Here is a 14864-nt window from a genome sequence, read left to right as displayed (position 1 = left end):
GTATCTCTCGTTAAAGCAAGCAAAAAGTACAGGTATATTAGAAAGACAATTGCAGGGTTGAGCAGTAATAGAGAACCTTTAGCATAGAAGTAGCTTAAATTTAAACACGCCATCTTAGTTGAAAGGGAAAAAAAAGAGTACCTAAAGCTGAAATACTCTGGATGGTAAAGAAAATGAAAAATGAAGTAAAACCAAGAAACATACTTATAACAAATGTCAATACCAAGATTCATTTAAATAACAAAATCATTGGGAATTTAGACAGTAGACAATAGGTGCAGGAGTAGGCCATTCTGCCCTTCGAGCCTGCACCACCATTCAATATGATCATGGCTGATCATCCTTAATCAGTATCCTGTTCCTGCCTTATCTCCATAACCCTTGATTCCACTATCCTTGAGAGCACTATCCAACTGTTTCTTAAATGGATCCAGAGACTGGGCCTCCACTGCCCTCTGGGGCAGAGCATTCCACACAGCCAACATTCTCTGGGTGAATAAGTTTCTCCTCATCTCTGTCCTAAATGGTCTATCCTGTATTTTTAAGCTGAGTCCTCTGGTTTGGCACTCACCCATCAGCAGAAACATGTTTCCTGCCTCCAGAGTGTCCAATCCTTTAATAATCTTATATGTCTCAATCAGATCCCCTCTCCGTCTTCTAAACCCAAGGGTATACAAGCCCAGTCGCTCCAATCTTTCAACATAAGATAGTCCCGCCATTCCAGGAATTGACCTCGTGAACCTACGCTGCACTCCCTCAATAGCCAGATGTCTTTTCTCAAATTTGGAGACCAGAACTGCACACAGTATTCCAGGTGTAGTCTCACCAGGGCCCTGTATAGCTGCAGAAGAACCTCTTTGCTTTTGTACTCAAACCCTCTTGTTATGAAGGCCAGCATGCCATTAGCTTTCTTCACTACCTGCATGCTTACCTTCATTGACTGATGTACAAGAACACCCAGATCTCTGTACTGCCCCTTTACCTAAATTGATTCCATTTTGGTAGTAATCTGCCTTCCTGTTCTTGCCACCAAAGTGGATAACCATACATTTATTCACATCTATATCATTAACATATATTGTAAAAAGCTGCGGTCCCATTACTGATCCCTGCAGTACCCCACTGGTCACTGCCTGCCATTCCAAAAGGGAGCCGTTTATCACTACTCTTTGCTTCCTATCAGCCAACCAACTTTCAATCTAAGTTAGTACTTTGCCCCCAATACCATACGCCCTAATTTTGCTCACTAACCTCCTATGTGGGACTTTATCAAAAGCTTTCTGAAAGTCCAGGTACACTACATCTACTGGATCTCCCTTGTCCATCTTCAGAGTTACATCCTCAAAAAATTCCAGAAGATTAGTCAAGCATGATTTCCCCTTCATAAATCCATGCTGACTCTGACCTATCCTGTTGCTGCTATCCAGATGTGTCATAATTCCATCCTTTATAATTGACTCCAGCACCTTTCCCACCACTGAGGTCAGACTAACTGGTCTATAATTTCCTGCTTTCTCTCTCTCACCTTTCTTAAAAAGTGGTACAACATTAGCCACCCTCCAATCCGCAGGAACTGATCCCGAATCTATCGAACTCTGGAAAATAATCACCAATGCATCCACGATTTCTAGAGCCACCTCCTTCAGTACCCTGGGATGTAGACCATCAGGCCCCGGGGACTTACCAACCTTCAGACCTAACAGTCTCTCTGACACCAATTCCTGGCAAATATAAATTCCCTTAAGTTCAGGTCCTTCAGCCATTGTTACCTCAGGGAGATTGCTTGTATCTTCCCCAGTGAACACAGATCTGCAGTACCAATTCAACTCTTTTGCCATTTCTTATTTCCCCGTAATATATTCCCCTGTTTCTGTCTTCAAGGGCCCAATTTTACTTTTAACCATTTTTTTCGCTTCCACATACCTAAAAAAACTTTTACTATCCTCCTTTATATTATCGGCCAGTTTACCTTCGTACCTCATTTTTCTCTGCGTATTTCCTTCTTAGTAATCCTCTTTGCTCTTTAAAAGCTTCAGAGTCCTCCGTTTTCCCACTTATCTTTGCTATGTTATACTTTTTCTCTTTTACCTTTATATGTTTCTTAACTTCCCTTGTCAGCCACGGCCACCCCTGCCTCCTCATAGGATCTTTCTTCCTTTTTGGAATGAACTGATCCTGCAACTTCTGCATTATACACAGAAATATCCGCCATTGTTCCTCCACTGTCATCCCTGCTAAGGTATTGCACCATTGACCTTTGGCCAGCCCCTCCCTCATAGCTCCATAGTTCCCTTTATTCAACTGAAATATTGTCACTTCCGATTGTACCCTCTCCCTCTCAAATTGCAGACTGAAGCTTATTGTATTATGGTCACTACTTCCCAATGGCTCCTTCACTTCGAGGTCCCTGATTAATTCTGGTTCGTTGCACAATACCAGATCCAGAATTGCCTTCTCCCTGGTCGGCTCCAGCACCAGCTGTTCTAAGAATCCATTTCGGAGGCACTCCACGAAGTCTCTTTCTTGAGGTCCAATACCATCCTGATTCTCCCAGTCTACCTGCATGTTGAAATCCCCCATAACAGCTGTAGTAACATCTTTGCGACAGGCCAATTTCAGCTCCTGATTTAACTTACATCCGACATCCATACTACTGTTTGGGGGCCTGTAGATAACTCCCAAGAGGGTCTTTTTACCCTTAGTATTTCTCAGCTCTATCCACACTGACTCTACATCCCCTGATTCTAGGTCCCCCTGTGCAAGGGACTGAATATCATCCCTTATCAACATGGCCACCCCACCTCCTCTGCCCGTCAGTCTGTCCTTACGATAGCACGTGTAGCCTTGAATATTTATTTCCCAGGCCCTGTCCACTTGAAACCACGTCTCGGTTTTAGGAGGGAATTAGAAAAAGTTAACACAGGAAGCAAGGAAAATTTACAAAATAACTTTAGTCTTAAACTGAACATGAAACATTTTTGAACATAAACAATGTCAGTAGTTTGCCAGAGACAGGCTGTGCCCACTCAGAATCAATAGTTCATAGAATCCTTGTAGTGTAAAAAGAGGCCTTTCGGCCTATTAAGACTCCACCAACTCTCTGAAGAACATTCCACTGTGGGGGGGGACGCTGGTGTTTGAGGCGTGGAATCAAAAACACAATCAAAATTGCCACAGGCATGTCCTATTCACAGATGGCTCCTTTTCAACATAACAGCTCAATTGAAATGGTCACATGTTATCCAAAGACCATGAGAGCAGCCAGCAGGTTTGGATGGAGCAGAAATGACCTACTTTACTTGGCAATTTTGAGAATTTCATATGTTGGATATGAAACCTTGTCTACAATTAACAAGCCTAAAACAATAACTTCTGCAAACAGAACTTGTACATATCCTTTTATTTGAAGAAGTTGCTTTTTGCAGGTAGGATATAGTTTTGAACACTGGCTGAGAACTCTGAGTCTTTCAAGAAGAAAATAATATCCAGTGCCAATGCAAGTTAAAACTCTAAAGGATAACCCCAACTATTCACTATTGTTGATGATCTAAGGCACTAACAAAGCAACAATGGTCTCTGGTTAGAAGCTTGCACCTCAAGTGCGTGCTTGAATTTAAAACTATGTATTGCTTTGCAATACTTTGCAACAATCCCATTTTAGGTATGTATGTGTTTGTGCGTGAGGGACATAATTTCACTGAGGCCAAATGCTTCCTGTTGTATATTTTTTATTTATCTCATGGCTAACAGGTAATAAACATGCTCTTTCTTTTGTCTTTGCAAACCTTGTAATTGGCTTGTTACGACTAGAATAGAAATTAGTTGAGTACATTTTAGTTAGAGAGAACTGCAGCTTTGTGCTAAAAAGGATGAAAGTGCTTTGTGGGGAGTTCAGAACTAATCCTACTACCCAGTTCTTTCTCCATGAACGAGTATCATAGGCTGCTTCACATAGTAAGTGTGCTATTTTCTTGAGATTCTAGAATCTGCACTGCAGTCAGTCTCTCTAGTAAGCATCCCATTCTGTAGTAATCTTCTTTTATTCCTATTTATTCTTCTATATTAATGCCCTGTAATTCATATAAGATAACGCTAATACCTCTGTGATAATTTAGCATTGAACATTCTTCCTCACCAGTATCTTTAGGTAGAGGAACTATGACCACACATTGTTGCACAAGATGCTGAGTTGTCACTTGGACTTCATCTTGTTCTTCTCATCACACATTTTTGTGCCACAAATGAGTGGAACCTTGTAATATTATTGATGCAGTGATTTCAATGGAGCATCTGAAACCTCATGAACATTAGGCTGCATATTCCATCTCCTTAAACATTGAAAGAGAGGACGAGAAAGAACCATTGAACAGATGGGAAGGAAATATAATAAATTGCAGTAAAATTAAAAAATGACAAGAAAATAGATTAAGAGAAACGAGTAATACATTTGTGAAAAAGCAGAAGAGAACACAGTTTGTCGTTAAGTTTTGTTTGTAAATTGCTGGTGAAACTCAGCAGGTCTGGAAACATCTGTGGGTAGAAGCTAGAGTTAATGTTTCAAGTCCCATTCTGATGATGAGTCACTGGACTCAAAACTTGAACTCTGCTTTCTCCCCAAGGATGCTGTCAGACTTGCTGAGTTTCACCAATAGTTTCTGTTCTTGTTTTAGTTCTCCAGCATCTGCAGTACTTTGTTTTATTTATTATGTTTGTGTATGAATTGTGGCTTTGCCACTTGAAACATTAATGATTGTATGTCAAGATAGACATGCAGTGTGCTCAAGAACTAAATGGCCTTGCCCACAGTGATCAGGAACCATGAATGAAATATCCATTGAGCACATTTTTAAAAATACTTTGTAGACATGCAAGAATTTCTGTGGGATATCAAACTTAAGTCCATTTCAATGGCCTTTTAAGATCCTGGTAATTGCATGACCTAATGATAGTGGAGCTGTTGATATATAACAATCAATCTCTATCACTTAGTTTTTTATAGCATTTTATGGATAATTGTCATACATAGGCTACCTATTTTATAGTCAAAATGCTGCATTTCCTTTTCATTTATTATTAGTGGCGCATGCTGTTGAGACATCACTATTTCCTGGAAATTGAATGTCCATAGTATTTTGCTTGTCATAGTCAAAAGCTCCTCAGAATTTTAAAACTGAAAAATAAATTTCCTCTTTCCTTTCAGTACTAAAATACAAATAATTTTAAATTTCTCTAATTAAATGTTTTAATCAGAAATTAAATTCACTAATTTTACTGAGTCTATTCTTCCACTATTTAGAGATGGCGGTGTTGGACTGGGGTGTACAAAGTTAAAAATCACACAACACCAGGTTATAGTCCAACAGGTTTAATTGGAAGCACACTAGCTTTCGGAGCGACGCTCCTTCATCAGGTGATAGTGGAGGGCTCGATCGTAACACATAATTTATAGCAAAAATTTACAGTGTGATGTTACTGAAATTATACATTGAAAAATTGATTGTCTGTTAAGCCTTTCATCTGTCAGAATACAATGATAGTTTCACTTCTTTCGTGTGTAAATCACAAAACTTTTTTTTAAAGTTGCATTCTCGGGTGAGCTGTTAACAATGGTGATAGCTAGACAATATGTTGAAGGTGTTAGCCCCCTGTGTTCTCTGTCTATGCCATGATGTTTAGATTGATTCTAATCTAAAAAGTGAGATAACAGAGTTTTACATAAATTCATGCAGTTTTTGAGCTCAGAGTTCTACATGAATGCATGCAGTTTTTGAGCAAAGTACAATGTAACTCTGCAAGTACAAATTCACCCCACAAAATATATGTGTGCATGTGGGTCTTTGTCTGTCCGTGTGTGTGTGTCTGTCTCGGGTGGGGGTTGTCAGTGTGAGAAAGTGTGTGTTTGTGTGTGTAGTGAGTGCAGAGTGTCTTAAGTCTGTGAGGGGGTGCATGTGGGAGTGTGTGTGTCTGTAAGGGTGTGTGGGGTGTCTGTGTGTGCATCTGTGTGAACCTGTGTCCGTGTGTATGTGAGAGTGTGTCTGCGTAGTGCAATGGTGATCACCTGTAATGTGACATGAACCCAAGGTCCCGTTTGAGGCCCTCCCTATGGGAGTGCCTCAAAGGCTACGACAATGGCTATGACAATGGATGAATGGGCACCGCACAACAATCAACAGACTGGAGGGTTCCCTCCCAGTTGGGGAACACTTCAGTGGTCAGGACATTCAGCCTCGGACCTTCGGGTGACCGTCCTCCAAGTTGGACCTCGGGACAGGCAGCAGACAAAAGTGGCTGAGCAGAGGCTGATAGCTTAGTTCAGTACCCATAGGGAGGGCCTCAACTGGGACCTTGGGTTCAAGTCACATTATAGGTGACCACCATTGCACTACACACACACACACACACACACACACACACACGGACACGGACACACACACGGACACAGGTACATACAGACGCGCACACAGACACCCACACGCACCCTTTTTCGACGCACACACTCCCACATGCACCCCCTCACAGACTTAAGACACTCTGCACTCACTACACACATAAACACACACTTTCTCACACTGACAACCCCCACCCCAGACAGACAGACACACACACACCGACAGACAAAGACCCACATGCACACATATATTTTGTGGGATGAATTTGTACTTGCAGAGTTACATTGTACTTTGCTCAAAAACTGCATGCATTCATGTAGAACTCTGAGCTCAAAAACTGCACGAATTTATGTAAAACTCTGTTATCTCACTTTTTAGATTAGAATCAATCTAAACATCATGGCATAGACAGAGAACACAGGGGGCTAACACCTTCAACATATTGTCTAGCTATCACCATTGTTAACAGCTAACCCGAGAATGCAACTTTAAAAAAAAGGTTTTGTGATTTACACATGAAAGAAGTGAAACTATCACTGTATTCTGACAGATGAAAGGCTTAACAGACAATCAATTTTTCAATGTATAATTTTTCAGTTACATCACATTATAAATTTTTGCTATAAATTCTGTGTTACGATGGAGTCCTCCACTATCACCTGATTTCGGAGCGTCGCTCCGAAAGCTAGTGTGCTTCCAATTAAACCTGTTGGAGTATAACCTGGTGTTGTGTGATTTTTAACTTTATTCTTACACTGTGTACTTCAAATCCTTCTTATACTGAGGCACCCAAAACTGCACATGGTAACTTATCTAAGCAATAATCAACAATTTACATAAATTTATCATGATATTTTTACTATATTTTTAAAAAACTGATTTTATAATCCTGCATTTTTGAGGTTTTTCTATGACTTTTCTTTCTCCTTTTAGGTAAATTATGCATTTCAGCCCCTAGGTGTCTCTGTTCACCCATGCCATTTGGTGTTATATCATTGTGGTAAAATCATTTACTACATTCGCACAAAATGTATTGCCTCACACTACTCCACAGTAACTTGCATCTACCACCTGCCTACTCAGTTTGCTAACCACCTATGTGTCATCTTGAACAAGCCTCTTCACTGTATTCTACATCTTCTAATTTTAGTTTCAGCTGCTCTCTTCAAGACCTAAGCCTCCTCTTATGGAAAACAAAGTGAACTTAGTATAGATGCCTAGCATACATCATTTCTAACCCTTTACCTAATCCTAGTAATGCCTATTGAGACTCATAACTCTTGGTTTCCTATCTTCACACTGTAAATATTGTAACCCTTCTACTTGTTCAGTCAAGTACTGCTTCCTCAAATTGGTGAAACACATTTACTTCTGAAAAGTCCTTGCTAGCTCCCTTAACTAATGTAGGCATTGCAAGATATTAATTTAAATCTGAAATTATGGATTCTGAGAGTAAGCCCAAAAATAATAGTCGACTCAAAAGATTTCCATATTTAGATCCATCTAAGATAACCTTTTTGGGTTGGGTGATATCAGTTACTTCTGTAATATTTATGATGATTTTACTTCTGTAGAAGCTTACTCCACTCTATAATTTCACACCTGGCAGTGTGAAGATTGTATTCCCATAACACCAACTGGACAGTCATATCTTTTGCACTTGTACTTTAATCTTTGTCCAGATAGCTCAACAAATACTTCTAGAAATGAGGCCAAAAAGAATGTTAAACTCTTCTTTTTCTTCAGTGGGTAAATGCATGGAACAGTTACAATTTTCAGATTCAATTTTTCATTCGACATGCAACATACTACAAAATAAAGAATACATCACAGTAATCCATATGTAAATTGTTTGATTGAACTTGCACACCAAGCAGATTTTATTTATGCATCAGCTTTTCTAACCTTTGGAATATTACTGTTTCAGAAACCCACCTTTGTGGTCTCTTTGTTTATTCTTCTCTTTCCTATGCAGATATAAGTAATTAAAGGACTATATAATACAATTAGTGAGGGATGTTTTTTGATTGTCTCGACAAAATAGTGCATTACCTTTTGTATAGATTGGAAATACTCAGTAGGTCTGGCAGCATCTGTGGAGAAAGAAACAAAGTAATGTTTTATATCAGCATTTCATCAGAACTATGAAAAGTTTGGAATGCATTAGACTTAAAGCAATGGGGAGGGTTAGAAAAAGATCAATAGGTAAAGGCTGTGATAAGATGGAAGACGGGAGAGATTCAGTGACAAAACAGTTATCTGTGTAGAGCCGAAGGAAGTGGTAAGGAGCAAGAAAAGAAACAAAAAAATGTCTTATGTGCGAATGGCATGAATGATGAACAGTTGCCATCCAAAACCAAAAACAAAGAAAAGGGCAAAAAATCAGCCAACAATTGCAGTCTGAAAATGGCTGATCGAGTCTAGAAATAAATAAATCACATATTATTTAGATAATATGGAAAATTACTTATTTTATTGCATAAAAATGTATTCTTGTCAAAATATAGACAAAACAATCCCAATCATGATTCTTGATTTATCCTTTTATTCTTAATGTCTCCCCTCTCCTGTGTCTCACTGTTATTCAACAAAGGCACTGTATTAGCTCTTCTCCAGTCTCAATACACAATTTGGTTTGTTGTGACCTTTGTTTCTTCTATTACTTTCTCAACAATAAACTGTGTGCCATCAGAACCCAGTGACCTGTCAGCCTTGAATTCTGTTTTTAATCCAGGAAGATTTTCTTTATTTGACAATTGTTTCCTGTCTTCTGTTAGTATAACTATTTTTTTCCTTTTGTCTTAAAAATGGCACAAAATATTTATGTTATACCTCAGTTATAGGTTTGGCATTTGCAGTTGGACTCATTCCTTCATTCTTGCGTGATCCTAACTGGTCTCCACTTAACTTAGTCATGAATTCCCTTACATGCATCTTTTTATATTTAAATTTCTTTCATTATTTCTTTTTAGCCTTTTAATCCTCAGTTTACATTAAGAAGTTCTCTGCGCTGCTATTCACCAGACATCTAACTTGAACAGTAAATAAGATTAGCCCTTGGTGCCAGTTTTTTGAAGAATCAAATCAAGTTTTATTCAAATCAAATAATTATTTGTCAGAGAAAAAAAACCTCTTGTTCAACTCTACTTTCAGCCTGAACTCTTGTTATATCTACATGTCTATACTGTGCTCGTTTCTCGCAGGTTTACTCTGTAAAAATAGTAAAACCTTCTACTAAATATTGAAGTTTTGTATCAGTGACAAAATGACAGACTGGCTTTCTTGTCTAATACTTGATTTCACATCCAGTAAAGATGAACAGATTGAAAGTTTTCTACCTGAAACAGCCCGATATAGTTTGTGTTTGAATGATTGAATACATCATGCCTTTGGTGTCCAGTTTGGATCTGTCCAATTAATCTGTGCTCTTCCTTCATATCACCAAATTAATTTTGCTCAAATATTAATTCTATTCCTTTTTAATGTTTCCATTAAATCTCCTTCCTCCACCCTTTCAGGCAGTGCATTCCATAGCATAATGATTTGATGTATAAGAACAGATTCCTCAGGCTGCTCTGATTCTTTTTCCAAATGCCTTATATCTGTAACGTCCACTACTGACCTTGTTTTAAGACAGATGCAAAATTTTTCATTGCCCACATTTTGTCCCTATCCTTTCTTTGCCATGCTTTTGCTATTTCTGTTTACAAAAGACATTGGGGTCTTTTTAAATATTATTTTCTAATCAGTTCTTATGCATTCTGTTTGTCCATTGCTCACTTTTTTATGTTTCTCTGTGTTTTCTATCTGTAGCTTGGTGTTCTAATGTATTATAAACCATACAATTCTCATTAGCCTTTTTTCTGCCTCTTTTCAACCTCTTATATTTTTAGTAAATCGCAGAGCTATAATTCTGGATGCCCTACAACTTTGTCATTAGAGTATTTTGTTATGTATCTGACCATCTCCCCTTTGGAGTCTTCCTGTTGTTCCATTACTATTTTGCATGCAGAGTTTTGATTCAGAACCACCTGGCTCAGATCCTTTTTTAGGTCACTGAGGTTAACACTCTTCTCATTAGATGCTTGATTATACCTTTTCCTTTTGCTCATAAATGTTCTAAATCTAATAATACTATGTTTGATTTTCTGCAAATACTTCATCACTGAAACGTACTGTACACTATTTTGTTCCCCAGAATGGGATCTAGCCTTCCTTCACTTTAAGCTAAAAACAAGCAATCACAGAAGTTCTGTTATAAACATTTGAGGAATTCTTTTCCCTTCCCTTGCCATTTACTTGGTTGCGAGTACACACTATATTGGAGAAGTAAAGTCACCTCATTATCTCTGTTTTGTAATTCTTGCAACTTTCTGTAATTTATCTGAAAATTTTCTCTTTTCTCTCTTCTAATAATTTGGTGGCCTATTATATATTCTCATTAAACAGGAGATTCTCCACTTTTGCACAATTCTAACTAAATAGGTTTGCTTTGACCATGCAGCTGCAACAGTGCTAGAATGTTGATGTGTCACTAGAATTTCTAGTGCTGTAGGTAATGGCCTCGCTCAAAACTGATCTTCATTTGACATTACTTAGCAGTATCATTGTGAAACAACGGAAAAGCTGCTGTGGTAAATGGAAATACAACATTGAACTGGTACAGCTCTTTAAAGTTGGGGCTCAACATGTTAGAGCTATACTCTGCTCTTGAATGTATTATGTTTGCTACTGACCTTGGTTGCCCTCTGTTAATTTCTTTTGCCATGATGATTGCAATATTTTGTTACATTTCTAAAGGAAGAAAAGCAATAGATAACTAATTGTACAACATATATTTTTCACATATAGCCTGATCATCTCGTGGAAAGCAAATCTGAAATCAAAACTGATACAACTGAGTTGTCACCATCCAAGCAACATAAAACTAAACCGCTTATTCCAGAAATGTGCTTTTCATACAGTGAAGAAAATAATGATCTGTATCCTACCAATTCATTTATTGAAGAGGATGGAACTAGTTTGTTGATATCCTGTGCAAAATGCTGTCTACAAGTTCATGCAAGTAAGTTTTACTTCCTTGGTGCTCACTTGTGTTGTTGACTTTTGGTTTGGAATAATAGTTGTGTCACTCTTGTTTGATCTGTAGGTTGTTATGGTGTTCCTCTTCATGAAATCCACGATGGTTGGACCTGTTCTCGTTGTATGATTGGTGCTTGGACTGCAGTAAGTATTTGTAATGATGCATTCAATCATTTTCCCTTCAGCTGAAGACAGGAATTACAGAAAGTGTAAACAACCCCTGGAGTGCTTTTAGTAGGTTTCAAATCTATCTAATTAGTTTTCAGGGCAGATTGGTTAGGATTCTCAACTTGCAAGCAAAATCTTCTCAAGAAAGAAAATGTTCCTTTTAAAATACAAATGATCAGTTTTGTGCGCATTCTTCAGAAAGTTTGAATAAGAAGTACAAAGAGACCTCTCTGTTGTCTACCTTTCTCCTGAAATTACACTCATTTGCTCAGAATCCATTTTTTAAGCTAGCTGTTAATTACCTACCTGACAAGTGTTACATCAGTCCTTAAATGGAAACAAAAATCAAGTACCAATCTGCTTTTAAGTTCTGGTGGATGCTGAAAATCATTTTTCATTGAAACGTTAGTACACTTTGAGTGCTCCGTGGAAATGGTCTAAGGAATCTGCCAATGAGTGATTTGTGCTTGCTGTGTGTAATAGCAGAAGGAGACTTTCCTAATGTGACTGAACATAATCCCTACCCTTCTGAAATGATGTTAATTAATTAAACTTCAATCTTTAATTAAATGGTTGAAATCTTTTTGATAAGGTATTGATTGCCATATAGGTAATGGAAGAAGAAGTAATTGACCCCTTGCTTATTCCTGTAATACCTAGAATTAAGGTGGTTTTACGGGGATGTATGTGATACAGAAAAAGGGAAGGTCATGTTTTGTGGCTGCCAGAGTCTTAAAAAGTAGCATAATTCTCAGCCTCCCATTAGTTTATTAATTCTCTCCAGGTGTTCACAGAAGATGACTTGTGTTGAAAATGTGGTGCATGTGTTATGATCCCAGTTTATGACTCAACCGGACCAAAATCTGGCTTGATGGTTTTTTTTTTGTTTTTATCAAAGTAGTTTTTCACTAAAACACAAACTTGCAATGTTGCACATCTGAGCTTTCCATATTCAGAATTTTACTACATGAAAAAAAGAAGATAAAATGTAATTTACATATAACATGCTTAAAGATTTTAAAACACAAAAAATTAAACTATAATCCCATTAGTCTCAACAGCATCCCATTACAATACTCAAATATCAGAGAGAATGCCCTTCTCCATCTCATAGTAGGGTTTGATTTCTCTGTAGTTTCAATTTCCAGTTGTGAAAATATGATTAATTCATATAATTGAGCTTAAATTTTCTCAGCTTAAAATAACATCTCCAGTCACTTAACCAAATATTTCTGGTCTGGAACTTTTAAACTAAATTCCTTACACTGGGGGAACATATTTATAATAATGCTAAACAATCGTCTCCCTTTTATAGCTTTGCACATACAGATTCAACCAAGAACTCTGCAGAACTGCCCAAGCTGAACTCAACTGCAACTTTTGTTTTCAAATTAGTGTTTCCCCTAAGTCCGCCCCCATGCCCCCGACCCAAAAAATGCCAGAATCTTCTATCTGAAAGCTTAATACACCACTGTTCACTTTATTCACTCGTAAACTCTCCCAATGTAAATAAATTCCTGGTAGCATCCAATCTATCTCCTCAGACTTTTTTTGTAAAAAAGACATTACCATTGGTGCAGAAATGTTTAAAAATTAACAATTAAACGCCAGCAGATATACAGAAAAAGTATATGCCACCAGCTCAAATTCAAGTGGTGGAGGCAGTGAGTCTTGAAGTCAGTGGATGGAATGTCAATCACGTGGGCTGCTTTTTCCTGGTGTTCTCAAGCTTCTTGAGCGCAGATGGATATTCACTAATTCAGACAAGTAGTGGAAGATGTTCCATCTCACTCCTGAGTTAGTCTGTGGGTGAGTTTTTTCCAGAGTCTCTTCGGCTTCCGACCTGCCTTTACAGCTGTAAAATTTAAAGGGCTAGTCCACTTAAATTTCTGGTAAAAGATCAACACTAGGCTACCAACGAGAAATTCAGATATGGTAATGCCTATGGATATCAAGCAAAAATAGGTAATTTCTCTCCTGTTGAACATAATCACTGTCTGGTACTTGTGTAATGTGCACGTTACTTACCACTTAGCAGCCTGCGCTTTCATGTTGGTAAAGTCTTGCTGAATGCTGGCAAAGAAGACTTAAAACCACACACTGTGCAATCATTGCAAAACATCTGGATTACTGAGGTTAGATGGAAGGTCATTAATGAAGCAACTGAAGGTATTTAGGTCTAGGTTACTACTTTGATGAATGACGTCTTGTCCTCCAACTCTGGCCCTCTTATTTTGTGTTAGCTGTAACTCCAACTAGTGAGAATTTACTCCTCCCCCACCCCCTCCTCCATTTCCATCGACTTCAGTTTTGTTAAGGCAGGAGTATTCATTCTTTTCTTACTTCTGAAGTTTAGCTCTCTAGTACATGTTTGCTTAGGGCTATAGTAAGAGACAAAAAAACCTGCAAAAGCTGGAATCCAAGGTAGACAAGCAGGAGGCTGGAAGAACACAGCAAACCAGGTAGCATCAGGACGTGGAGAAGTCAATGTTTTGGATGGAACTCTTCTTCAGGACTGGGGGTGGGTGTAAGGGGAGCTGCGGATAAAGGGGGGCATGAGGGAAGGTTTTGAGTGGGGTGAAGGGCTACGTGGTGAGGTAGTGATAGGTAAACAAAAGCAGAGGGTACAGCCTGCTTGGTTGTTAGGAGGAATGAATCTGGCTGATGGCTGGGAGGAAGGGTCGATCAGAGGAATGGAAGGGACCAAGGAGGGGCTGGAAAGGGAGTTCAGAGATGGGAGGGAAAATGTTTGAAATTAGAGAACTCAGTGGTGAAGTTCTGCAAGAACTCCATCCCGTTTTCCCAATTCCTCCGCATTTGCTTGGATGAGGAGACATTCCACTCCCAAGCATCCCAGATGTCCACCTATTTGGAACAACATGCTTCTCCCCCCTCTGTCATTCAGTCAGCTCTCCACCACACCACCTCCACACCCTGCTCCACTGCTCTAAACTGCCAGCACCCCCAAATGCAATAAAGACAGGGTCACCCTTGTCCTCACCTACCACCCCAGCAGTCTCCACATCCAACGTATTATCCTTAAACACTTCTGTCAACTCCAATTAGGCCCTACCACCTCTCTCTGCCTTCCGCAAGGACTGTTCCCTTTGCAAATCCTTGGTTTGGGACACTCTCCACCCCCCCACCCCAAAATTCCCAGTACCGTCCCCTGCAACTGTAAAAGATGCAAAACCTGCTGGCACACCACCCGCCTCACCTCCATCC

At 38.9% G+C, this 14864-nt stretch overlaps 1 protein-coding gene across 5 annotated transcripts in view; it reads left to right on the top strand.

The window, feature by feature from the left end:
• Positions 1–14864, top strand: part of LOC140487885 (lysine-specific demethylase 4C-like) — a 427159-nt gene that overhangs the window by 255602 nt on the left and 156693 nt on the right. For all 5 annotated transcript variants that reach the window (XM_072587280.1, XM_072587271.1, XM_072587299.1 and 2 more), the window contains 2 exons: positions 11241–11454; positions 11539–11615. In XM_072587280.1, the coding sequence (XP_072443381.1) occupies positions 11241–11454; positions 11539–11615 (291 nt within the window). The remainder of the gene's footprint in view (positions 1–11240; positions 11455–11538; positions 11616–14864) is intronic.

The sequence above is a fragment of the Chiloscyllium punctatum genome, chromosome 2 (assembly GCF_047496795.1).
Source record: "Chiloscyllium punctatum isolate Juve2018m chromosome 2, sChiPun1.3, whole genome shotgun sequence".
Taxonomy (NCBI): Eukaryota; Metazoa; Chordata; class Chondrichthyes; order Orectolobiformes; family Hemiscylliidae; genus Chiloscyllium; species Chiloscyllium punctatum.
The sequence above is the reverse complement of the archived record's forward strand: the minus strand, read 5'-3'. Positions and strand labels throughout refer to the sequence as shown.